Below are 27,879 nucleotides of genomic sequence, written 5' to 3'. Positions count from 1 at the left end.
AATAACATCAATCAACTCAATCTCATCTGCTAGGTTTATTTAGACAGATAGTACATTTATCAATACATATGTAGACACATTTGTAACATTTTAAATCACAAAACCTTTTGGCACATCCTTTCACTCATTCTGCAGTTCTGATCAAATGATATGTTGCAGATAAGCATCCTCACTATAAAATATATATTACTTTCTTTATTCTCCAAATGTTTAGCAAAACTTCTTGGCTCGATTCTTATTTTATGTAAATCATCCAAAACACCCAATCATTGCTCAAAATTTTCCAAAACTCATCCATGACAACACGCTTCATGAGACATACAACCAGGTGTAGCATTTAACTAAATCTCACATAATTTCCTCCAAATTTGGAGCAGGTTATACCATTCACCGTATTTTCATCAAAACAGAAAAACTGCATCATAAAATAAGCATCAGATTAGTGGTCACTGAGTTAGTGGGTCATTGTTTCAGCTTTCTTGGAAGACAATGTGGCTGAGCACATAAGCAGAGTAGATCCTATTCAGATGTTGCTAGGTGACAACCCAGAGAGAAGTTGTGTAAATCCGGAGCTTTGTGATCGAACAGCTCTATGGGACACAAGGGACGCAGCATCGTCGCCACCTCCTGCAGAGGTAACCACACTGCAGGTCAGAGCTCACCTCTGCTAGGAGAGAAGGAGGAACAGAAACACTCATTTCCCTTTACAAGAATTTAAAGTTAAGAAATGTAAAAAAATAAATCTGCTTTCCTACCCAGGCCACTGTCGCCTTTTGTCCGTCAGAGGGACGTAAATCACTCCCATCAGAGCTTTCTTTAAGAACGTTCCGTCAGTTTGTCGGTCGTACTGTTCCAGAACCTGATTACCACCATCAGGACCCACAGGAAGAACCAAGCGTCCTCCAGGCTTCAGCTGCTCTAAGAGCTGCAGGTAACAGAAAAACATGAGAATGAGAATCTAATCTGAGTCAAATTCCAACTCATGAGAAAAAAAAAGATGATTTCATTCTGAAGCGCAGAAGATTGAGTGATTACAAGTGAATCATAATATTCAGTTGTATGTATGAAAGGCATGATTAATAAATCACTGTAAGTCATGAGATCATCAGGTCCAAAAATTAGTTATTGGCATTATTATACAGTTGTTAGTACCTGCACCAAGGAAGTAATATTTTCACTGGCGTTTATTTATTATTATTATTATTATTGTCTGTTAGCAGGATTACGTCAGAAGTACAAAGTGTAAACACACCCTAAAACAACTGTTTTCTGCTGAAAACATATATGATTAGGTATGAAGTAATGTATTATTATTGATCCTAGTCCCATTTTTATTTAAATTGAGTTTAGTTGTAAAATGTCAGAGCGACTGCCCTCTATGGGTTGAACGCCGGCTATTGCAATTGAATTTTGCTATTGGCTGAGATTAGATCAGTGACATCACTAATCGACACTGATGACCCCGCCCCTCCAATATGAGATGGGAGGAGGGACTGGTTTCCAGGACGTGTACTTACACTTTAACACATTTTAACCAAAGAAAGAGCTTTCACCATTGGAAGATTCCATTACATTTTGAAGGGGATCCGGATCAATATATCCATCCTGGATCAGATAAAAAAATCCAAAAATCCCTCTCACTTATTGTTGGCTAAAATGTAAAAATTCTTATCTTGGTTTATAATTGATTGATCTTTATTAAATTTGACTCAGTTATGTTGGATTGGTAGCTCATCTACTGTACCTCACCAAGTTTCATCTGAAACTGATCTAGATTGCACATATCATTGCAATTTTTTGAACAAAATGAGGGTGTCCATACATTTGGACCTAATGTATGGTTAATAATGGGGATAAACAACTCTTCCATTCCTTTAAAGTGTGATCATGGTACCATGAAATTGGTAATAAAATAAAAATTGGTCTTTGGGCCTATATAATGATAGAAAAAAGTAATTTGTGTTGACAGACGACAATATTAACTGCACTACTTGTGTATATATGTTCATATTCATCCTTTATGTTCATCATTATTATTATATTGTTATACTGTTTCTGTTTTTTTTGCGCCATCCACAAAGTCACATGACTTGTATTGTTTAAAAAACTGTACTTGGCAATAAAACTTTTCTGATTTGAATACTCATCCATGTCAGCAGGGGTGGAGCAGCAATTTTAAAAGTGAGGGTTTTCTAAGTATAGGGCAACCATCGACTCCCAATTAAGTTTATTAAATTAATTTACTAAAACCATGTAGAAGCAGTTATTATGTCAGTGATGCTCAACATGTTGCTCTTTATGTCTTCATTTTAATTATTATTCCTCCAGAAAACCTTAAAAGGGAGAAACTTTAACCCCTTTTTACCTTTTTGAAACTTCCTTTGTCCCATTTTTGCCCTTTAAAAAAAAAAAACTTTTCTTTTTTTCAGATTTTAGCTACCTTTTGTTAATAAATATAAATTTTCCCTAATTTTTAAGTTGTTTTTGCTACTTTTATCTCATTTTTGTCAATTCTTGAACAATTTTTTCCTCCACTTTTTAATCCAAATAAGCTACTCTTGGCCCAATAAATAACACTTGCATCCTTTTTTCCAACATTTTCCCTCTTTTTGTTCCACATTTGGCTCATTTAAGCTACCCTTCGCCATTACATACCACCTGTTTCCTCTTTGTGTCAATTTTTTACCACTCTTGGACACTTTTGAACCATTTTAATCACATTTCACTCTTTTCTTACCATTTTTGGACCCTTTTTTGGGACCTGTTACTAATTTTTTGTCACTTTACTCATCGCTGTTAACTCTTTGTATACCTTCTCGTAACAGCGGCTTCGTCAAAATGGCTGGCTGTGATTGGCTTGATCACCATTCAATCAATCTGACTGGACCAATATGTTTTCAATAATGAATCTCACTGTAAAAAGTAATGAGAGTGCAGGTGTTGCATGTCAGGAGGTCATGGTCAAGTAGCACTAAAAAAAAATCTACAATGTGCTTCAAGCCATAAGTTCAACTTTCTCCCATTCTCAGAAAAATCCAATCCAAACGTGTCCTTACAGCTTTAGGAACGCTAGCTGCAGCTGCTCCAACATGGATGGCATCATAAGGAGCTCCTTGTGGGTAACCAAGCCTTCCATCTCCCACTGTGGACACAACAACGACATCCAAGCATGAACTCTAACAAGGTCTAAAACAGCACTTTATAAATGTGCTTTTCATCATCACTCACCGATGAGTTTGATGCGTCCAGAGGACAACAGCTCAGGGTCGTCTGCTTGAACGTTTCTTATTGACATTTCCACAAGTTCATTGATGTGTTCGATGCCAACCACTCTCCCACTGGTTCCTGTCTGGTCAAGCATGCGTTACACTTATTTTTATATGACAATATAAACATTTTAGGAATTATATTTTGAAAACGAGAGCTTTTTAAAAAATATTTTATTAATACATTGTACAATAGGTGATATTAACATAGCAAGAGACTAGAATTATGTATGCATACAAACGTCTGCTTTCACACAGACTTATGAGTCTGAAATGATTTGTATTGTTGGATTTATGCTGTGCAAATTATTTTCATCCATTTTCCAGGGTCGCGGGGGTCTGCTGGTGCCTATCTCCAGCTCACACTGGGCGCTAGGCGGGGGTACACCCTGGACAGGACGCCAGCCCATCGCAGGACAACACACACACACAAACAGACAACCGCTTACATTCATATTCACTCCTACGGGAAATTTAGAAACTCCAATCAACCTCACAGTCAGGGTCTTTGATTGTTGGGGGAAGACGGAGTAGAGAAAACCACGCAGCACGGGGAGAACATGCAAACTCCACACAGAGAGGACCCAAGTGTCCACCCAGGGCTTGAACAGGACCTTTTTACTGTGAGGTGGACATGCTCGTTACTAAGCCACCGTTCACCCTTTTTTTTTATTCCATTATTTTTTTATTATGACTTAATTCATTCATTCATTTTGTTCAATTTATTTATTTTCTTTGTGTTAATGGGATGTATTGAGACCCTCATAATGACACATGCACATGACCCTACTTTCATGTTAAGTTTAAGTGTTTGTATGGTGTTTATTTGAAATTCAAATAAAATGATAAATCATTAAAAAAAAAGGTACAAAAATAAACCCAAGAGTCTGAATTTGATTTGTATTGTTGGATTTATGCTGTGCAAATTCTTAATATATAAGGCATCCCAAAGGTATTATGATTTCTTTAAATTATTATTTTATTATATATTATTGTTTATTTAGAAAGAAAAAAAATTTCAATTATTTTTTTGTGGCAATAATCTGAACTGTGGATGTGAGAAGGACAGAGAGATAGACAGCAGCAGGAAACCATGTCTTTCCTCAAGAAAGGAAAACCAGGTTGTAAAAAAAAAAAAAAAAGCTTTAAAACACTCAGCTTTTTTAGGCAATTTATTAATTCCATTGAAATTAACTTTGTGCACTCTCGCGCATTTAAATGCTGGAACATTCCTTTTGCACTTCAAATCTTAATTGAAAATACTTTTTTTTTTTTTTTTTTTAAATTAACGTTGTAGTCTTAAGCAGGTTGCCAGAGTGTCCCCGTGATTCTAATCAGTCTATATTTATATATTAATATATTTTATTAACCAGATAAATATAGCAATATGATTAATATACTTTTACTAGCCAAACAGTAAAAATATAGAATCTATTTGCAACCTTTTCAAGCCAATGGATTTCAGTTTGAGGCACAACAACAGCAGCAGAATACATATATATATATATATATATATATATATATAAAATTGTACACCCCTCCCCACCCAAAAATAATTATAATTTTTACCAGCCGCCAATAAATTGTAGCAAAAGTATGTCACAATCACAATATTCAATAAATCACTAAAATATAGTAGAACAGATTTATAAAATACAAGCAATGGATACGGAGTCATTAGGTTATTGTGAAGAAAAAAAAAAACTTATATAATAATGCAAAAATACTAGTATAGTTTACGGGCGAAAAAGAAGTGTACATAACTTACAGTAGGAGCCCAACATGATGGTTTGTACCCAGGGCCCAAAATGTGGTGCTATTTGCCCCCACGTATACCTCTGGAATCTTATTGAAAACCAGATCTTACCATTCTAGCGAAGCAGGCGGTGAGGTATCCACTTCCTGATCCCACGTCTAGAGCCGACGCCCCTTCAGTTAGTTTGTCGCTCAGCAACTCCAAAGCATGAGCGTGCTGTTATGTAAGCAAGCATTTAATGAATACTTGACATTATATCAACTTAAATATGAGTGTCTGACACTCACCATGTGTGGTGCGCTGATAGTCGCCCTGTAGCCTGAAATAAACCCAAACACAGCAACAAAAAGGGCCATGAAATATGGATTTTTTATAAACAAAGATTGATTGATATGACTTGTGGGAAAGATATTAATATATTATGGCTTCACCTCTTCGTTCCAAGAGTAAAAATCCAAAATAGAATTAAAAAAACATTCATCCACAATCCACAACTATTAGAGATACAGAGTTTGACATAAACTAAACATATCTTTCTTTTTCTTTTTGCTTTTACTTTGTCAGCACATGCTGTCGAAGGTCAACACGACATGTATAGTGCAATCTTTTTACGACAGCTATGCATGTTTTATTATTATATGTAATAAATACATTTATTTCATTGTATAATTGTGACTATCACCAGCCCTCCCTAAGAATGGGTAAGAAAAAACTTTATTAAAAGGGAAAATATAAAAAGAGAGGGCAGTGTTACATGTTGGTGAAGGGGGAAAAAAACAGGGAAGAGGGCGTTATGGAGGGACAATGGATGGGGTACGTAAACGTCAATTATTTTGGCTGTACTGAGAATGTAATGTGATGCAACAGTTGTGCATATTGGGTTGTAAGGTGTAATCTAATAGGTTTGTTATCTTTTTGACAGACTAAAGAGTTAGACGTAGTATATACTTTACCAATAGACTGGGGGGAGTCTGCATAGGGATAGTCTGTGGAGTAAAGCCCTCTGTCTGTATTCAGCATCGCCTCAAACACTCTGTCGCTGCGGATCACCCCGTGGTCTAGAAATGAATCCACAATAAACAGACAGACATTAAACAATAAGTTTATTTCTTACAATTACCAAATCAAACAATTCAAACCCTTCTTGTATTTGCATCATTAGGCCACAGTTTAAAAAAACATTAACAAAGAGGCACAACAGTAACATTTAATGAGAATGGAATTTTACAAATACTAAAAACAAGTAGAAGCCAAAAATTTTTCAGCAGAGACAAAGAAAAGACAAATGTGATGTTGTGGTGTTTAAAATTTTACTACAATATATCAACATCTAAATGGTAAATGTAAATCTAAATGTTAAATCGGTCGCCAAGTGTAAAGCTTAAATGTTTAGAAATTATTTAAAGTGGGCAGGTCAGCACCTGTCAATCATCCAGACATTTTCTACATAAACGTAATGTGCCTGTTTTTTTTTTTTTTTTGTTTTTTTTTACCGTGTCAGGATGACCGAGTGGTCTAAAGCACCTGACTCAAGAATTATTCCTTCCGCTGCTATGGGTTCAAATCCCGCTTTTGTCATAAATATTTTTTTCATTTTAACATACTTAACACGGCAAATTCCACCTTTAAAAATACATATACGAAAAAAATTAAAATAATTGGGGAATTTGCTGGGTTAGTAGGGTTAGGGATTGGGTTAGGGCTAAAATAAAAGGGTTAGCGGGGTAGCTAAGTCACGTGGTGGACCTATTACGTCACCTAAACTGGCCAATGAGGGGCGTTACGTCTGAATAGAAAACGACCCTATTCATACGTTCCCGTATCAATAGCCACGGCCATGTTAAAAATATATATTGGTTATGAAAAAGTTTTTACATTGGGCACCCCATAGAAGTGTGACAGCCTGAGTTGAGTTACCTCTGAGCCTGCTGATGAGCTCTGGGTGTGTTTTCCCGGTGGACATCCAGGCCATGGTCCGGGTCAGCAGCACCCCCATAGGAACAACCACCACAGCCAGCCGTAGCACCACCGCTCTCATCCCTACAGTCACACCATCAGCCCTCACTGCGCTACAACATTACCAACACAGCACATTATTTAGCCTGAATAACAACACATTATTTAGCCTGATTAATACGTTCAAATACAATTCACATCGTTATAGACAACATCTCTGTGTAAGACCATTGTTAACATGCACAATATCAAAATAAAGGTCAGTTAAGTTAAAACTATGTTTACCTTCACAGTCAGACACCGTCACTTTATCCTGCGACCATTGTTGCCAGGTATAATCGATAACATCCCGTATAAATCTCTACCAATACCTTCCATCTCTTGAGTTTTGTCTGATTATGTTTGGTTTGAAATAATATTTTTCTTGTACAGCTTAATTTTAAATTAGTCGAAAATATTATTTTAAAAAAAAAATGTAAAATTGGTCCGATCTAAACCTGATGGTAAAGTTTCCCAAAGGAATTGGAATTTTTAATTTTGCGTGACCTCTGAATTAATTTGGGTTTTAGTTTTATTTTCTATTTCTGTTCTTGATAGTCAATGTTAACTATCTATTGTGATTATTTTGAAAAAAATAGTGTTTGCATATATTTTTTTAATTTGTGGTTGACAATTGTTGTTATAATTTGTAAATAAATTAATAAATAGATACAAAATAAATAAATACAAACGTTTAGCAATGCCCCATCAATATTATTAAATTTAATGCAGATACAAATATAACTTTTTAAATTAACAAAGGCACAGCTGGTCCAGCAACAAATAACTAGCATGTATTATCCAACAAAATGCTACAGTTAAAAATAATTTATATTATTCAGTTTCTGATTTTTTTCATACGTCTGCAATCTAATGTTACATGCAATAATTGGTGAATTAGTAAGACATTTTGTTAAAATCTGAATAAAAAAAACAAACAATTGAATGTTATTAAAATACAATTCTAATTGATTCTTTTCCTGGATAGGGAGGACCGCAATTTTCCAACCTGGCAACGTCAATTGGATCCCACTTCCTGGTCACGTTTTTAACCAATAAGAACCCTACTTTTTGACATAATCCCTTTTCAGCCAATCGTATCTAACTCCTGCTTGATTGACATGTAAAGCATCCAATCACAAACTCGCATAAAGGAAGCAGCGTCTCTGTGGTAAAAGATTGTGTATCATGGGGTAATGCTAGCTAAACTTTTGCCTCTAAATACTATTATAAACACTTTTAACTTCATTTTCAGAACACTTCACAGAGGTAAGATTTTTTTTTCCTCCTCTCTATTATCGATGCGTGTTGATTTAAAACGGATGACATACAGAGTAGAGATCTTTAAATTAATTGTGTTTCATTGTTTGTGTCTCTTTTTCACAGTTTTAAAGCGTGGACATGGTGGATGACTTTGAGAGCCGGGAGCTGCAGTCTAGTGGAGAGCTTTGGTCCCAGGTCTGCTCTAGTCTACCAGACGGAACGGAACCTGACGGCAACAACACGGATTTTAAAGACTCGTTTCATGTCCCAGTTCAGTCCAATGGACATGTAGACAGGGACAGAACGAGTACAACCAGTGCTAAGTGGGAACCCATGGAGGACTCGGAGATATACATCGCTTCTTTAGGTATTTTATTAGAGATGTAACGATTCACTCAACTCCCGATACGATTCGATTCACGATACTGGGTTAACGATACGATTCTCTCACGATTTTTTCATTTACAAAATGGGACTGTAGACAAATTTTTTTTTTTTTGGGAAAAAAACTAGAAAATACTGTTATTTTCCTTTTATTTTTCATTGTCAAAAGAATTCCTTGATAAAGTATTCAAAACAATGCAATTTAACTAAAAATAAATCTTGAATGGAATAAATAAAGGAATAATACAAATGAAAATGAAGCCTATTAATTTAAATTCTGGTTCTATATTAAAACAATGCAAAACTGCATAATAGTTCTTTTTCTTTTAAAAGTGCAACTGAAAATGTATTTTGTGCCTTAACATTGGACTTTAAAAAAAAAAAAAAAACAGTGATTACACTGATTTACGTCATATTTGTTTGGACCAGCAGAGGGCGCTGGTAACCCATTGGTTGGTTGGCATGCAGATATCTTGCAGTGAAGAAGAGAAGCTATGCTAGCAGACAGAGCTAATAGAAAAACGTGACTTTTACAGATATTCAAGTAATATTACAGATATTCTTTCGGTGCTAAAGGGGCAATGAATCATTTATTAACATATTTAAGAGTAGAAGGCAGCCAGAAAGAAAGTATTAGCAGACTCCGCCCGCCGCCAACACTTCCGGATAGCGCCCTCTGCTGGTTAAAAAAAAGTACTGCGATTCAATTGTCAGAAAATCGATATCAACCGTGATACCTATGAATCGATTTTTAACTGCCTTACGATTAATCGTTACATCCCTATATTTTATTGTTGGCCGTGGCTACGTTAAACGTAGCCGTAGACCGCCACTCTATGGATACGCAGCGCCCCTCATTGGCCAGTTAAGGTCACGTGAGTGCACCACGTGATCTGTAATTTGTATTTTAGCTCATATTTATTTCTAACCCTTTTATTTTAAACGTAACTGTAACTCTATCCCTAAAATTTTTTTTGTCTGATATGTATTCTTAAAAGTGGAATATGCCGTGTAAAATATGTTAAAATGAAGGAAAAAAAGTCAAATGTGGGATTCGAACCCTTGTTAGCGGTGAGTGCGGTGTCTTAGACCACTCATTGCGCTTATGTAGAAAGGATTCGAAAATGTACCTCTAGTCCAGGGGGCTATCGCTACGTTTAACGTACCTCCAGACACTTTCTTTATTGTTTTAAAAAGCATAACAGAACGAGTTACTTTTGTCACAGCCACTAAAATTGCCCCAAAACAGGACTATTTCACAACATTTCATACTGTAGCTGTAACATAACCTTAATATCAAAGTAATAAAGAATTATTCTCACCTTAAAACCACCTAAAAACACTCAGACTATATTTATCTCATCATATTAACCTTTCTATAAATATATGGATTAATTTTAGTGGCTGTGACGATAGTAACAATAATTTATTTTTGTTTTAGGCAAGGCAAATTAGTTACAGGCAGAGGTGTGAAGAGTACTGATATATTTCACTTAAGTAGAAGTACGGTTACTTGATTGAAATTGTACTTAAGTTATACAGAAAATAGAGGGCTTTCACCTACATCACGTTCTGGGCGGTAACCCGGATATGCGGCCATATTGGAGGCACTCGGAGGTAAACACTGCGATGGATAAATGTCCGAAACCACAGAAAAGCTCCTCAAAATGCGTTATCAATCGTTCACTTACATGACAAGTAATGGGCCGAACAAATTCGGATGTTGTCCAGATTTTTGCCTCGTAGGTCCTGGTTTAGCTTCGCTAACCACCAAAAAAAAAAAAAATCAATACTTAGCGGGAGCATATCGATGATCGAGCGTGCGGAAAAATATCGCGATATCGTCACTCTCCTATCCCCGCTCCCCACGTTTATTTTTGGTAATAAATATTGCCACGGTTCCCTTGCGTACAGTAAAAGGAAGAGACAAAATCTTGCACAATTGGAACTTCCACAAAGGCATCTGTATAAAATAAAAGGTTTGTCAAAATGTACTATTCTTTTCAAAAATAACACCAATTAATTCAATTTAAAATAAAAAAAATTCTCAGCCTCCAAGTATAGCTACATTTATGAACTCTAAAACTCAGGAAAATAACCAGCATTCAATGCTGTTTTGGAGCCGTGCATTAATACGTTTAATCTGATTGGTCGGCTATGATCTGATGCATTTGATTGCTGTCTGGTTATTTCATTTTTTGTAGTTTCACAATGTCTGTTCATTTTAAAGCACAAAATAATTCACTCAGTAACGGTTGGGTGTAGAAATGTAACAAATTACTACTTTTCAAACATACTTAATTGCACTATTTTTCAAGTCAATGAAGTTACTTGACTAGAATAGTTCCATGTGTCATTAAAAGACTGATGCTACATTTAGAAACACTCCATCACTGCAGTTGGCAGCTTCACCTTTTATATGAAATATCATTTAATGTCACATATGTGATCTGTGTTGTTTATGGTGGTTAAAATGTGTATTTAATTTGTGCTTGTATGACAGAGAGCCGTCTGAAGAAGATCAAGGGTCAGTCTAGTGACGTGACCTCCAGGGACATGCTGCGCTCCTTGTCTCAGGCTAAGAAGGAATGCTGGGATCGGTTCCTGCACGACGCCCAAACCTCAGAGCTTTTTCAAGGAGGGGAAATGGATGAAGGGTGAGGAACTCATCCTCCTTAAAGGGATCCTCTACTGCTTTTAAAAAGGTGGCCTAAAACTTACTTATTAGAAGATCTATGCAAAAGAAAAAGAAAAAAAAACTCTATTTTGCACCATATTAGTTTTAATAACTCTTTAAAAAATGGGACTACTTTGTTTTTTTAGAGCCTGTTCTGCCATCTTGAAATCACGTGATTGATGACATCACATGCCTGTAAAAATGCCAATTTGTGCTGCTTTTGGTTGCTCTGAATAATCAGTAAATGTTAAAGATGCCGATGTAACCCTCTTCGGTTTACCGAAAGAGAATAAGAACCAAAAAATGTATGACCGCAGGGGATGACTGTGCCAATTCTGTGGTTTCGTAGTAGACAATGAAGCAGAGAAGAAGAGCTCTCCTCAGGGGTCTTTACTCCCCTTTAAACATTGTGCAGCTGACGCTCTGATGGATGAAGTTAGTGAGTTGAAGACACACAAACCCTGAGAATAGAAGTGCTTTTGGGTAGGAGTCCTTCAACAGTCTGTGATTACGCACTAACTTCAGCCATGCATTGTTTAAACAAAAGGAAGATTAGGTCACGGTTACATAAGCATCTTTAACTTTTCCTGCTTATTTAGAACAGTGTTTCTCAGACACTGTATACAATAGGACAACAGGGGGTACTTAAGAGAGAGAGTGTGGAAAATGTACAAAGTGTGAGATGACTGGAAATGATAGAAAACTATAGAAATACATCTATTCAGGAGCCTCTAAATCAGTGTTTTTCAACCTTGGGGTCGGGACCTCATGTGGGGTCACCTAGAGTTAAAATGGGTTTCTGAAAAATTAAAATAGACTTTTGAAATTGAATTCTTTTTTTCTTTAAATTCAAACCCACAATCTTAAAGCTAGGGTAGGCGATTTTCTTCGGATACGCTATTTAAGTTTTTGCTGGAAATTGTCTTTATGTCCTGATATAAATTAAGATCTTATGTGTTGTGAAAAAGGAACAAAGAAAATCCATCATCTCTAGCAGCTGTAAACCTGTAATAACTTTGACCAATAGAAAAAAAACTAACCTTTTTTTTTTTTTTTTTTGAACCAATCACGTCTCCCTGCTCGTTTTGACCCCTCGCGTGCACAAGCCCACACTGAAAGCGCGTCACTGCTGACAGAGTTAAAACTGAGGTTTTGGTCACGTTTTTTAACATATATGATAGTAAAGTTTATTGTTTAGTTACTGTTTTTACACAACACAAGTGATGAGCTGAGCTCCTCTTCTACAGCAGCTGTGCTTATGCATGTGAGTGAGATGGAGCACAGAGGGGAGGGGCAAGGGGGGTAGAGGCGGAGCTGTTGGGGAAGCTATATTCAAAATCATGCTAGCTTTTGAAAATCACCTACCCTACCTTTAAACAACTGTATTTTTCTACTTTCACTTCGTAAAATATAAATCTAGTTCAACTAAAAATGCAGTTTAAAATATATATATATATATATATCTGAGCTCAAACATGGTCAAAAACTAATTCTAGGAGAAAAAAAATGTCTGAGTCACCAGAAATTCTTGATATCAAAATGGGGTCACGATCCAAAAAAGGTTTGGAACCACTGCACTGAGTATTGTTTCATTTCACTTATTTACAAAATGAGATTCTTTAAAATGTGTGTTATCACTCGTTCATTCCATCATTGTGTTCTTTAGGTGTTTTTAAATAGTTTTTTTAAGCAAAATGTTGCAGTCGGACAAAGAGGGGTACTTGGATGCAGAAATAAGATAAAGGGGGTACTTGGGCCAAATACAGTTTGAGAACCACTTCTAATGAGGACATTTCAAAGGTTTTAGGCCACATTTGTAAAAAAAACAAAAAAAAAAACAGTGGAGGATCTTTAAAACATCTGATTTAATTCTACATTTATGTTTCTTTACTTTAAATAATCTATCACTTAACCCTTGGAGCATTCCAGAGCTTTAAATTGAATCATTGAAGCATCTTTGTCTTCCTTAGTGCCCTTGAGCACTTTAAGAGATGGCTGATTCCAGAGAAGGTGGCCATCAGCGCGGAGGAGCTGGAATATTTACTGCGTCCGTCGCAGATGAAGGAAACGACGACGTCCGGCAAAACGCACGTCGGAGACGACGCAGAGGAAGAAACGGACGAAACGCAGAAGACGGACGAGGACGACGCCCACAGCCCGGAGAAGTGAGCGTGTAATAAGGAAACGCAAAAACTCATTTTCTTCATATTCAGTAAAGATGACGCAGTCCTTCTTTGTGTTCATTTACACGTGTTTTGGAGTCTGTTGCTGGCCCCTCCAAGATGCAATTAGTCCTCCTCTGTATCCCTCCGTATCCCCAGCAACCCAGTGTTTAGTCGTCATTTAGTCACATTTTGACTTCCCTATTCATCTCTTCATTAACATCACATCTTCAAATCATTCAAGGCTGTGAAAATTGACTTGTTTTTCCCTGAAGTATCAGAATTATCTCCTAATGGAGCTGTTTACTTAAAGCTCCTTATGGCGTGTGGAGCCTCACTGTGTGTAAACGCATCCATGCATCTGCTACTCACTGTATATTATAGACTAATCACGATTTTTCATGTATTGAAGAAACTGTTGTAACGTAGTGTTGAATATTTTATTTTGGACCTGTTATTTTTACATGTAAAGTTTTATCCTTGTTTCAATAAAAACTCAAAGAAGTCATTTAGTTTTTTTTCTCTGTTACAATAAATTGAATGTTTTAGTCTGAAATGCACAGAAAGCTTTACAAAAGAAAAGAAAAATGACTTTTTTTTGTTTTTAATTCCAATGGAAATTTCACACATTTGTGATTGACATCAAAATTCTTATTTACCTGTTTGATTGTAATCTTTCAAACCATAGGCTGTACTTTACATGTGGTGTTAATGGAAAAGCAGATTTCCATATATATATGGTTCAATGATTTACTGCAAAATATTTAATAAAATGAGCATCATCGGACAAAGTTTGTGTATATATATATATATATATATATATATATTATGAAGAAAATTAAGATACTACAAAACACATTTGAAAATTATCATGCCATAAAGGGCAGAAAATTGATTTGAATAGAGTAATTTTAAAGAAGTTTTGAAACAGCAGTCGCAACACATTATTTTAAACTTCATTTGCAATTTATTTTGAAATCTCAAAGTGAGTGCATTTATTGGAGAAGTACTACTTATATTGTTTTTTTTTTTTGCATTTCTTTCAGTTAAAAAAAGAAAGTTTAAATGCATGCAGTTGGTGAGAACATTTAGTCGTTAGGTCATTCACTCATTTCTATACATATACAGTATAATCTTTGACGCATTTATAACTACGTCATTTTTCTTTAATGGAAAAGGTCTCCGAGAGGCTCTTGACATCCGCTCACAGTGTCCATGTCAAATTACAGCCCAATTCAATGAGCATTAACAGAGGAGTAGTCGAGTAGTCATTTGCCCCGTGGCACATACGGAGTAATAGACCCCATTCATATATTGGTATGTGTCAATAATTCGGTACCACCAACTGTCGCAATATTTGACTCACGAATGAATGAGAAAACGACTTTAATGGAAATTGCCTAAAAAGGGCCACTCATGAAATTGTGTGAGGCATAATCATACCCTACTTTAAATTACCTTTGAAACGATATATCACACAACTATGTTCCCATAAATTTGGAAATTACCGGAAATGGGGGGGTGGACCATTTAAAAAAAAAGGGCTCCGAGCGTCTCATATTTATTTATAGTGTTCATACCAAACTGCATTACGATCTAATGACAACTAACGGAGGAGTAGTGGTTATTTCTCAAAGTAATTGTGATTAATTGAAATGTAACTTTAGTAATTGAAAACATAATTGAAAATGGCTGTCAGGGGAAATTATAATTTTAATTGGGAATAAAAAGCCAGTCACTGTAATCATAATTTAGTTGTAATTGAACATTAATAATTGAAGATGTATTTGTAATTGAAAAATGTAATTAATAGCTTAGATTTATATAGCTCTTTTTTCAAAGAGACTCAAAGGGCGTACAGAAACCATTATTAATTTACAGCCACATCAGTCATACCAGTGGTGGTAAGCTACGATGTAGCCACAGCTGTCCTGGGGCATACTGACAGAAGCGTAGGGATATTTCACGCTATATGACCCCTCTGACCACCACCAGCATTCATGCACAATTAGTACCCATTTATACCAGGCAATGCAGGTCGAGTGCCTTGCCCAAGGACACGATGGCAACAACTTGGATGGAGCAGGATTCGACCACAACCCTTCGGTTACTGGACGACCCACTCTACCACTGATCCACAGTCACCCCCCCCCCCTTACCCAACCCTAGATTTAGCCTATCCCCACCTGTCACATAACAGTCACTGTTTAATGACTATCACACCAAAAATAAGAATTCAACACAGTCAAACTTTTGATTCCTAATTTGTGAGCATGCATTTTTTTTTTATTGTCCACATAATGAAGTGGACTTTGTGGAACGAACAATGAGCATCTCTTATCAGACAGGCAGGGTGCAGCTCTGCAGGTGTAGCACCTGATTGAGACCATAGATACCACAGACGACAGGAAATTAAAACATGAGTGCTGTTTTTCTGTGATTAAAAGTCTTATTTGCTTCAGGTGGGGACGCTCATTAAAACCTCCTCTTTGCCCTCGAGCACAAATGTTAATCAGTGGAAATAAAGAAAGAGATTTTATTGTTACTCAGGTTATGACGGTTCATCCTCAGTCAATCTCAGTGACGGATTAAAACATGAATAAATAAAGAAAGAAGAATTCCCATGTCAAAAAGCAGAGCTGAAAGTAATGAATTACAAGTTGCTTTTATGGGTACGTGTAAATTTTTTTTTGTTTATTTCTAAATCAGTAATTTTACTTGTACTTAAGTACGTTTTAGGAAAAGTAAAGTAATTTGTTACATTTCTACATCCAACGGTTACTAGTAGTAAATTATATTTAAACATAAATTACCATGTTCAGTTAAAATTCAATCACGATTACAGTGACCAGCAATTTTTTTCCAATTACAATTAAATTGCAATTGGTTTTTTTTGTCCTCTAAGTCAATTACAATTACGTTCGCAATTACTAAAGTTAAATTACAATTAATCACAATTACTGAGCTTGAAAAAAAAAAAAACTTAATAAAAGTGAACCTTCCTCTTTTGTTAGCTTTCTGTTAGCATCTCTTATGATAACGGGTCATAAATCAGCTGTAAAATACACTAAAAACAAAAATATATACTGCATTTTTTTTTTTAAATAGTAAAACGTGGGAAAGTTTGACATGAAATATTTTAATAATTGTTAGCTGTAACATGGTTACCCAGTTTTGCGTTAAATTAAAATATAGAATTTTCATGACAACTACAATTACAAAGTCAATTATCTGAACTCAATTACAATTTAATTACGATAATGACAGACAGCAGCAGATTTAAAAAAAAAAAAAAAAAAAAAAAATCACAATTACAAATATAATTATGCCACAACTGTAATTAATTATCAATCACGCCATTACATTTATAATTGACCACAACCCTGGACACTTTGATACTGTCTATTAATTATGACGTGAGGAGCCCTCCATGCTGTACAGATAACCTCGTCTGAAGACAAGTTCTCTTCACAGCGAGCACCCAGCAGACTGGATGCATATCACACTGACATTGATTGTTATATTGTTCAGTTCTCACACCACAGAAAAAAACGTCATAGATATTGAACATGTGCCACGACAGGGAAAGGTTGTTATTTGTCCATTGATTGTTTGTCTTCTGCTTCTGGGAAGGCTCACAGCGTGTATTCTGACCTCTTTTACAGCATTCTGCATTGAAAAGAGTCTTAGGGTATATTCAGGATAATAAACTAAATGCACATATTTCCTGTACTCTGTTAGCGTTAAACTCTAAACTCTTTAAAATAGACAAATTAGATTGTTTTTTTTTTTTGTTTTTTTTAAAGAATCTCTTTATTTTCCTCTGCAGAAATGAATGCACACAATGCAAAAGAGAGATAGACAGAGAGAGATAGAGATGAGATGGAGACAGAGTGAGAGAGAGTGTTTTGCAGCCTTCGGTCTCACATCTTTAGTGCACACACTGTGTCCCCACAGAGAGAGAGAGAAAGGACACAAACAGGTGCCGCACTGTCCGACTGAGAGGTCTGAGGATTCTGAGCGGTAAGTTTGCACTAATATATCCCTTTTTTGTGTTAGAAACATGCAGAAATTTTCTTTTATTTAAATGTTATTATATTTTATGTATTTATAATATATGTATTTAAAATAATGAAGCAGGTAAATGAAATAAAATAGGGATAACGTTCTACTATTTGCTGCTATTGATTAAATATATTTATGAGACTAAAACATATAAAAAGCTGAAGTAGATTATTGTTAAACATGTAGCGTGAAAAGGAAGGAAGCATTTTAGGAACGACTTGTGTTCATTTTTTATCTACAGTGGCTTTTATATCATAGGGTTTGACTCTTGGACGTCCTTCCATCAGACCTCAGATGCTGTGGTTGAATTATTTGCACGGTAGACGTCAATGTTCTCCATTTGTTTGAGATTTAAGGAAAAAAACAAACAATGTTTTCCACATTACAGTTTACCGTCAAAGATTTCATTTAGTGTCAACAGAAAAATCGAAACAGATTTATTATTTTCCCGTCTTTTGTTTCTAACTTGTTTGAAATGATCTACTCGACACCCAATCTGTCCCTCCTCCTAACAGGTGCCACGATAAAAGAGTCACTCAACCTGTCAGTGGTCATAATAATATGGCTGTAAATGAAGAGTCTTAGTCACATTCACACTGGGTTGGGTGTCGTTGACAGATGAGTGTTACTTTCAAACGTCGATCAACACGTACAGATGTTTGAGCCCAGGTTTATAATAGGAATCACATGGTTGATTTGTGTTTTTTTTAGTTTGGAACCCTAAAAAAAATAAAACAAAGATGAGAGAAACGATATGAAACCTGGGGAGTGTGCAGACATTTTAGCGCTAGTGTTATTTTAAGGCTCAGATCAGTCTTTTTTTTTTTTTTAATGAGAATCATTGACTGAGAGCTTTACAGATGACTAATGATGTTATTTAAATGCAACCCCCCCCCCTTTTTGGCATTTAATATCTCATCATTATGGAAATGTCTTTTCATGTGAACACTTTGTTCAATTACTGACGCACAAGCATTAACACATTTTTTTTTTTTTTTTTTTATCATAATGAAATATTTAAATGAACGTTTTCTGGCACTTAAAACATCTGGAGATGATCATTTTTCATCAGATTAACATAGGCCTCATAGATCAATGAATGGAAGATCATTTACTACAAAACGAACATTTGACACTCAAAAGTTTGACATTTTCTGAAAGGTTTCGTGCATTGCATTATGGGATGCTGAGTACAGTAGATGGATACAGAGAAGTGTTTTTACTTTATTCTTACTGTGGTTTCTTGTGTTTTCCCCCAAAGTAAATTCCCAATACTTTTCTGGGGTTTTTAACTAAAAGTTGTGACAAATCGAAATCGATGGCAGACGTTTTTTTTTTTCGGGTTTACGCGGAAACATCTGAAATTGGCCGAAATTGATTGTCTCGCAGAGTGATATGATATCAAGAACAAACGAGAAAAAAATGGTGTCAAGAAAATCATAGTCATCGTTTTCTGGAAAAAAAAAACCTTCAAGAAATAATAGTGAAAACACTTCAATGCATCCGTCGATGCAACGCAAAGAACCTTTCCGACTATGTCGATAATGCTGCGTTTGGTTGCACTTGGAATCCAGGAAGGTGTCATCAATTTCGACCTTCGAGGTAAATGTGTTTCATTCAGTAAGCTCGGAAAACATGGCCGGCCACAGCTAAGCTGATGTTTGTTTTGATATTACGGTAAGAGAGAGAGAGAGAGAAACGTCATATACTGCGAGTATTACTTGAACACACCACTGAGGGTAATCGTCGTTGAACCATAGACTGTAGAAAGAATGGAATAAACTATACGGGCATCATTTACGCAGAGCAGCGTTCAAATTCAACAAAGTATGAATGGAAATGCCACCACAAAGTTATTCTACACCTTCAGTAACACAAATGCCAAATTAGACGACACATAAAAGTAAAAGTTGAGTAGAAAGTGACAGTTTGCCTCTCATGGTGTGCGCCGCCATTTTGCTAAAACGTCATTCCGATCAAGTCGGGCTACTTAGAACCTGACCGAATTCCTGAATCGGAGTCCCGTGCTTAAGAACGGCACTATTGGACTTTACCAGATCGTTCGGTCGGATTTATCCGGGTTCTGAGTACAATCAGACACAACATATGGAGCTCAACACAAACTTTCAAGCAGCTATCTTGACCTTTATCCTTTCTTTTAATGCGTAAAGGATGTTCGATTCATTGATCTTTGATCCCTATTCTGTTGCGTTGTTTTGATGAATGAGATAGAGTCAAGCTTTAGGGTTGCTGGTCAGATGCAGACACAGGGTTTATTTGGTCAAAGGGTTTTGGGGAACAAACCGGTATGGGATTCAGGGGTAAGCAGGCTCTCAGATACTTGAGCGTACATCCATGAAACGGAGTCCACGCGGAGTCCGCCAGGCCAATTACCTGCAAAGCTCAGAGATTGTCCGCGTAGTTGGTGTCACACAAAACACTGCTTGGTATTGTATCGACCCACATTAAATGTAACACCGACTGGTGAAACAGAGCAGGAGAAATGAACACAAGCTTGGAAGAGAGACTGGCAGATGAGCTACGGAAGTATTGACATGTTTAAAACACGTCCCAGGAGTTAAAAAAAATACAGAGAAGTGCTAAGAATTGTGGGAAATGTAGTATTTCAATGGAAACTACCACGCGGCGGTGCTCGTGGCCTGCTTTGGGCAGTCGGACCAGAACTGACCAGGAAAATTTTCTGTAATTACATAATCATATACTATGATTTTATCCAATCAAAATGTATCGTGTGTAGCAGTTTTAAGGAACAAATGTTAATACATCTTCCAATGCTGTTTTGGTGTTTACAGATATGGACTGGGAGAAGCTCCTCAATCAATCCTGGATAAACTCTTCATCACTCTATGTCAATTCTTCGTACTGCCCCACCTCTGCCCCCACCTTCTCAGGGTTTGATCTCCTCTACAGCCTGAAATATCTCTTTATCCCTCTTTATTTTGTCGTGGCCCTCATCGCGTGCACCGGAAACCTTCTGCTACTCTTCATCATCTGTCGCAATAAGAAAAGACACAATACCACTAATTTTCTCATCAGCAACCTGGCACTGGTGGACCTCGTGATGTGCGTCTTCTGCATCCCTGCCACGGCTTTCTACGCCTTCGAAAGGCGTGGGTGGATATTCGGGCAGCACATGTGCATCTTTGTGGCCGTCATGCAGTCTGCAGCTGTTTACGCAGCTGTTCTGTCTCTCACAGCCATCGCAGTGGACCGTTACATCGTTGTGGCTTATCCCATCCGTAGAAGAGCGGGTTGCCAGTTCTGCTGGGGTCTTGTGATCCTGATCTGGCTCTTCTCTTTAGCCCTGTCCACACCTACAGCACTGCACACGGTTCACCTGGACCTGCGTGCTGCCGGGCTACACACGGTGATTTGTGAGGAGTTCTGGGATGGCAAAGAGCAAGGCCGGATCATTTACTCGTGTTTCATCCTGTTCTTTTCCTATTTCATCCCTCTGGCTGCCGTCTCCATCTCCTACTGTGCTATCTCCTACCAGCTGAGACAAGGAACCAAATGCCCTGAGCTGAGATCTGTGAGAGCGGCTTGGAGTCGACGCAGGAAGAAAACCTTCTGCCTGCTGCTGATCTCAGTCCTCTGTTTTGCTCTCTCCTGGCTTCCCTTACAGGTGAAAATAGACAACATTTATATTTAAAAGTGATCTACGAAAAAATTAGCTAAACCTGTGATTATAGGGTCAATGTTTGTATGAAAGACTCGTTTTGATCTGATATTTTTTTCTCAGCTCAAAATAGTTGATCCCTACCTACCCCTTCTATTGGCCTACCCTGACTCCCTCTCTCCTGTTCCTTTCCCCCTAAACAAAGTACAACACTGCCCTATTTTTTTTTATATTCTCCCTGTAATAAATTTTTTTTTACCCTTCCTTAGGGAGTGCTGGTAAAGGAATGATAGATGGAAGTGGTAACATGCATGATGACAGGGTGAACTTTGACTTCTCGTTCCATGAAATCCAGTTGTTTTTGAATTAGCAAAAACATATAAACCAGTGGTTCTTAACTTGGGTTCCATCAAACCTCAGGGGTTTGTTTAGTAGGTCTCGAGGGTGTGTTACACTAAGTACCATTCCATGATAAACTAGGTTATGAAAAAATATATTACAATAACAGTGTTAATTTGTCAGTTTAAATATCAATTAATTAAACATATCCCAATTCTTTAAAAAAATCACATTTTATTTTTTCCTTGAGTGCACTGATGAAGTTTGCAGGTTTCAGTACCTTTAATAAGGTTAAAAGAAGTAATTTAAACTCTTAGTTGTAGTCTAAGTTGCCTTAAGTCATATTCTTGTTGTGGCCCATGGTTATTTGTCTTTGGAGAGGAAGAGTGACCCTAATGCAGTTAAAACAAACCATATCTGGTGTGTAATAGATTTTTTTTTACTGATCCTCTACTTCAAGCAGTGACGTGCTGTGACCACTAGGGTTGGGTAGGCGCGCTGCAAATCGAGACCACCAATGACAATTTAATATGTTTTTGCTGGCAAGTGTTGATTCAATTCAAATCAACTTCATTTGTATAAAGCAATTTACAACAAAGTCATCTCAATGCGCTTATCAAAATATAAAATTCATTATAAGAAAGAAAAAACCCAACAAGATCCACATGAACAAGTATTTAGCCATCTAACAAAATCAACATCATAAACACCATTAAAGAAACAAACAATTATTTTATATAGCCTCCATACTCTCCCAAAAAGATATATCTCATGACACGACAGCACATCCGTTGTTTGTGTTGGAAACACAGAAACATATAGAAAATGACAACAACTTGCAACATCCTCAGTGAGGAGCATCCACAAAGTCAATCCTTCCTTTTGTACCATTCACTGTGAAAAGTATGAAACATGTTCTGACCTTACCTTTGCTGAAGCTCTGGTAGCTCAGGTGTTGGTCTCCATCTTTTAAAAGATGTCGTTTTTCCTCAAAAAAAAGTTTCTTTATCGTGTCTAGCACTGTCATATTGTGTTATCCCGCCCACTAGCTAGATAACGTAGCAGCAGCGGTCACATGATATCAATTCACTAATGCACTGTGAACTTACGTATAGCATTTAGCATAGCGCGGTTGCGTCCAAAGGCAGCGTAGACTAGAGAGCTGCCTTTGGGAGGGGGCGTGGCCTCCTCCTGTCTTACAGCGGAGTGAGATGGCAGCCGTTCCAGGAAATAACGCTGCGTAGTCATTTGGGCAATGAAACGCACAAAATTCTGACACTTTCCAACTTATAGGTACTGGAAATGGAAAAATAAATAATTTATAATTATATTATAATTAAAACAAATAATTAAAATATCAATTCACCCTTGGGTAGGCGCTGCCTACCTTGCCTACCCTGACGGCACGTCACTGACTTCAAGATCCCACTCGTATGCTCGACAAAACATCTAGTGACGATTTAATATTGCGATGTCTTGTTGCAAGATATAGCCCACCTTTAAAAGTGGGGTTTGTGGTAATTTAATTAAAAAAATAGTGGGAGAAGTTCAGCACAAAGTGACGGACTGTGATTTAGTCGATTTGCTAAAGAGAGTAAATTAACACGAAATAAGAAGGGAGGAAAAAGTCAATTATTTGAACTGTGAAGTGGAAGCAAAAGACAGTTTTTCTGTTTTTCTGTAACCTTTGGTTCTAAATGACTTGTTGGGAGTGGAGCATTTTCCACTGTTACACTGTATGTATTATGTCAATCAAACAGAAGAACATGCAATCTCTAGGATCAGAGTTGTTCTATATTTAGTCCAGGAGTGTCGACAGAGTAATAACCTGCTTTATGGGCTCCAATGGAGCACCAAGTGAGCCCTTATGTCAGGGGTGTCAAACTCATTTTAGTTCAGGGGCCAAATACGGAGCAGTTTGATTTCAAGTAGGCCAAGGATTTTAGGAGGGAAAACTAGCACTTTCAACATTAAAATGCCCTAGTTTGCACTTTCACGTTTAAATTATATATAAAGTATGTAAATTACCGACAATATCCAAGCAATAAGTGACAGATATCAGTTCCTGCAGGAATAACACCTAAATTTCCGTCATTTTGTGACAATTTCTTATTCATTTTGGGGAAATTTTGTGGAATACTTTGAGGAAAAGTGCAGGATTTTGAAAAAAATTCTGAGCCTGCAAATATTGTGGAGTTTCACTGAATTTGTGTTTTTAAAGGGACTAAGATGAATTAGTTGGTCATTTACACAATGAGATATGTTTCCTTTGATGTTTTTACTTTCTCCTGCGGTCCACATTGGATGCACTAAAGGGCCGGATTTGGGCCCCGGGCCTTAAGTTTGACAAATGTTCCTTATGTGATGAGTTGGTGCAGAAAAATAAGATATGAATGGAAATGATGGCGTTATTGCTTTTACCATTTGATGATAATGAACTCTTATGTGCTCTGAGATATTGATGATCTTAATCGCTGAGCTGTTTTTTTTTTACATTGTTATGTATATTAATCCTACATTCCAGGTGGTGAATCTCATCCGTGACCTGGACACTGACTTCGTCATCATAGGGAAGAAACACGTAAACATCGTCCAGGTATCCAGCCATCTGTTGGCCATGAGCTCCGCCTGCTACAACCCTTTTATTTACGCTTCTTTACATAAGAAATTCCTGTCCTGCTTGTGTCGTCACTTCCTGTCCATGAGAAGAAGGTACAGACGAGACATGGGTCAGGGCTCGATGATCCTGACAGCGTCGCATCAACTACCGCGCCTTCATACATCCACCACCCTGGCAGAATTAGCCGTCATAAGTAACGCCATTCCTCTTGAAAAATATGCTTGAGTTAAGGTTTTTTTTAAATTTTATTTTAACCTTGAATTTGTAAAAATGTGAGATGTTAAATGTAGTGTGGCATGTGGCATTTAATTTCATCACCTTAAATGGAAAATTCATTCCATCAAACTTTAAAGCACAGGTCATTGTTTAAAACCTATCAAAACTCAAAATGCAGATGCACAACTTTGACTCAGCGTGTTTGTAAATTAAATCTATTTTATTGTTTTGACTGTACTTTACTGTTCATATGATGGGTTATAAGAAACAGGAATGTGTATTCAAATAAATCTCCCGTTTTTTATTTATTTATTCATGTGTCATGTTTTATTCATGCACATCTTCCCGTAACACCATGTCATGTGATATAATAATTGTTTTGTTGGATTTTTATAAATAAACAAGTGTATTAAAGAGATAATTTTTCCTCTGACATTCATTTTTCTGAAGGTTGAATAGGAATAAAACAAGAACATCAAGTGTGTTTGTAACAATGAACAAACGCAGCAATTTTACCCTTAAGTTTGGTCTTGAATCAGTGAGTGTTTTCACATTTTCAGCCTCAGTGTTGAGGACTATTTAATGAGTTGTTGTAAAAATGGGAATTTGGAGAGGGAGGGAGGGAGGGGGAGGGGGGGAGAGAGAGAGAGCGAGAGAGAGAGAGTCTCTCCTTGTTTTAATATACAGTCCCCTCCAAAAGTATTGGAACGGCAAGGTCAATTCCTTTGTTTGTGTTATATACCAAAGACATTTGGGTTTCAGATCAAAACATAAATATGAGACAAAAGTTCAGAATTCCAGCTTTTATTTCATGATATTTACATCTTTTGTTTGAACCCACCCACTTCTCAAGTGAGCAAAAGTATTGGAACATGTGACTGACGGGTGTTTCTAGTTGCTCAGGTGTTGCCTTTTAGATCGATTGCTTAAACATTAAATAGTTCTTGTTTTTGGTTTTCACCTGTGAAAACTGAACATGAAGACCAGAGAGCTCAGAATCAGAATCGGTTTTTTTTGCCAAGTATATTTACATATACAAGGAATTTGTCTTAGTGTATAGGTGCGAAAGAAAAAACAGAGCCAACATAACAAGTACTTAAAAAAATAAAATATGAGAAGCAATTTACAATATATACAGTAGAATTAAAACAAAAGATGTCAAATATAAGTACAAAGTACAAAGGAAGCATAAAAAAATAAAATTTAAAGCCCAGTGAGCGTTACTGTGACGCATATTAAACGGTTTCGGCTTTATTTAATTCCGCTTTAGGTCTGTGGGTTGGGAAGGCTCTGAATGCATCACGTCTATAGAGAAAAACACAACAAACGTTTTATTGTCGGCTGTAACACAGAAGACCACACATGAGAACTGTTTTCACCTGCATTTGGATTGTAGTTTTGAAGCCATGTTGGATTATGACGTCACCAAACACGTCACTGCTGCAAGTCACGCATGCGCAAAATGACCGGAATTACTGTATTTATTTCGGAATTAAAAACAGAACAAACCAGCCACCTAATTCGGATTTAATTTGGAATTAAATTAGCATTAGGAATTAACTGTTTACAAGGTCAGGTTGAAGAGGAATTAAATTGTATTCCACTTTAAAGAGGAATTAAAGCTCCGGTGTAAATGTGGCCTGTGATGTTTTCTGACTGTGTGATGTGGGAGGAGGGGGGCAGGGATATGTGCAGGGTGTGATCTTACCTTCATGCCTCAGGGTCCTGGAGGTGCACAGGTCGTGGAGAGATGGTAGATTGGAGCCGATCACCTTTTCTGCAGAGCGAATGACGCGTACCAGACTGTGATGGAGGAGGAGAGGATGGACTCGATGATGGCAGTGTAGAAGTGCACCATCATGACTTTTTTTTTTTTAACCTTTATTTAACCAGGAAAGTCTCGTTGAGATTAATAATCTAGGGGACTTGCTGAACATGCAACCTTCTGGTTACAAGCCCACTTCTGTTACCACTAGGCCACCACTGCCTCTGCTGACCTTTCTTGATGAAGGAGATGATCTTCAGCTCCCACTTGAGGTCCTGGGTGATAGTGGTCCCCAGGAAGTGGAAAGACTCCACAGTAGACACCGTGGGGTCACCTATGGTGATGGGGTTGCGGGTGGCAGCGATTTTCACAACCATCTCCATTGTCTTCAGAGCATTAAGCTTTAAGTTGTTGTCGCTGCACCAGGTCACTAGATGGTCAACCTCCCACCTGTAGGCAGACTCATCCCCATCAGAGATGAGACCAATGAGGGTGGTGTTGTCTGAGAAATTGAGGAGCCTGACAGACTGGTGGCTGGAGGTGCAGCTGTTAGTGTGCAGGGAGAAGAACTGTCTCCTGTCAGACAGGAAGTCTGTGATCACCTGCATGTGGAGTCAGGCACGTTCATCTTAGAGAGCTTGTCCAGGAGCAGGGCTGGGATCATTGTATTGAAAGTAGAGCTGAAATCCACATCTGACATTTGTGGATTTCAGCTCTGCTTTCAATATAACGCTAATGATACCAACACTAGACTATTCAACTAATCAGCTTTGCATCCAATGATTGTTTATGTATCACTTTTTTTTTTTTTTTTAGCTGTTTTAAGTTGTTTTTATTTTACTGTTCTTTGTTTTCGAATAAAATTGATAATTTTCTGTTCATCAAAATGAATCTGATCACTAATGCACTACACAGCTGTTTACTATTCTTTTTTTTTTTAGCTCACCACAGTCTTCTTTAGTGCTCATCATTGATAAGTTTGAATATTTAAACTAGATTAAAAAAAAAAAAAAAAAAAAAAGTTATATCATAACATAACTATTGACTTTCATAAGTTTCCTGATTGGGAACCTGCTTAAAAAAAATGCAAAAGAATCTTTACATCAAAACTACATGATCAGAATCGTAAAACAGGCAGTAATAGACACAAAATGGAGCCAAAACAACATTGAATATGTACATCATATGTTTGTGATACACGTATAATTTCTCCAATTTGAATTAAGGGAGCTAAGCTTCAAAACACTTATTTCAAACTCTGACTGCTTCAGATGCAAATGATTTATCCACTTAAAGACTGAAAATCTCAAGAAGCCAGTCTGGTTGAGCAGCGCTGAACAACTCATACATATTCATCTGAAGCTTGATTATTGAAGTTTGATGATTTATGTGCCCTAGTGCGTACTTTCAAGATGCTTCCATTCCTTTATCTTCCCACCATGACAACTATAGCTTCAGAGATGAATATGTCCACTTAACCTGAATTAATAACAATGGATAGAAGTGAATAAACAACAGAAGCAAAATGAACTGTGACAGTCCATGTGTTATATTCCACTTCCACTACATTGTGCTACAATTAGCCTTTTAACATTTCCTTAAAAAAAAAAAAATCGGAGTTGAAATCTCATCCAAATCACATCAGGCAAGAACACATTCATATCTGTGTACTGTATGTATCTAAGCATGCATTTAGCTATCCATGGAAGCATCCATCTATCTATGCAAGTA

The 27,879-nt window shown here is 36.9% G+C and overlaps 3 protein-coding genes across 6 annotated transcripts; 2 read left to right on the top strand and 1 right to left on the bottom strand.

Moving 5' to 3' along the window:
• Positions 1-16: 16 nt before the first annotated feature.
• pcmtl (l-isoaspartyl protein carboxyl methyltransferase, like) lies at positions 17-7,330 on the bottom strand. Of its 4 annotated transcripts, none has more exons than XM_028437790.1 (9): positions 7,264-7,330; positions 6,940-7,091; positions 5,976-6,080; positions 5,310-5,341; positions 5,134-5,238; positions 3,229-3,349; positions 3,057-3,142; positions 756-925; positions 17-667 (listed from the first exon to the last, which is right to left on the bottom strand). In XM_028437790.1, the coding sequence occupies exons 2-9, from the start codon at positions 7,058-7,060 to the stop codon at positions 652-654; spliced, it is 756 nt and encodes a 251-aa protein (XP_028293591.1). In that variant the 5' UTR covers positions 7,061-7,091; positions 7,264-7,330; the 3' UTR covers positions 17-651. The 4 variants fall into 4 exon arrangements, with proteins under 4 accessions (XP_028293591.1, XP_028293592.1, XP_028293588.1 ...); XM_028437791.1 differs by having other exon boundaries at positions 17-664; XM_028437787.1 differs by having other exon boundaries at positions 17-627.
• Positions 7,331-8,167: 837 nt separating this feature from the next.
• ccdc32 (coiled-coil domain containing 32) lies at positions 8,168-14,011 on the top strand. Its single transcript, XM_028438410.1, has 4 exons — positions 8,168-8,286; positions 8,404-8,647; positions 11,168-11,321; positions 13,312-14,011. Exons 2-4 carry the CDS (start codon positions 8,419-8,421, stop codon positions 13,508-13,510), a joined length of 582 nt encoding a protein of 193 aa, XP_028294211.1. The 5' UTR covers positions 8,168-8,286; positions 8,404-8,418; the 3' UTR covers positions 13,511-14,011.
• A 3,414-nt stretch (positions 14,012-17,425) lies between these two features.
• On the top strand, positions 17,426-24,519 carry prlh2r (prolactin releasing hormone 2 receptor). Its single transcript, XM_028438677.1, has 3 exons — positions 17,426-17,526; positions 20,382-21,214; positions 24,072-24,519. The coding sequence occupies exons 2-3, from the start codon at positions 20,384-20,386 to the stop codon at positions 24,390-24,392; spliced, it is 1,152 nt and encodes a 383-aa protein (XP_028294478.1). The 5' UTR covers positions 17,426-17,526; positions 20,382-20,383; the 3' UTR covers positions 24,393-24,519.
• The last annotated feature ends 3,360 nt before the right edge of the window (positions 24,520-27,879 follow it).

The sequence above is a fragment of the Gouania willdenowi genome, chromosome 22 (genome assembly GCF_900634775.1).
Source record: "Gouania willdenowi chromosome 22, fGouWil2.1, whole genome shotgun sequence".
Classification (NCBI taxonomy): Eukaryota; Metazoa; Chordata; class Actinopteri; order Blenniiformes; family Gobiesocidae; genus Gouania; species Gouania willdenowi.
This window is presented reverse-complemented; position numbering and strand designations above follow the sequence as displayed.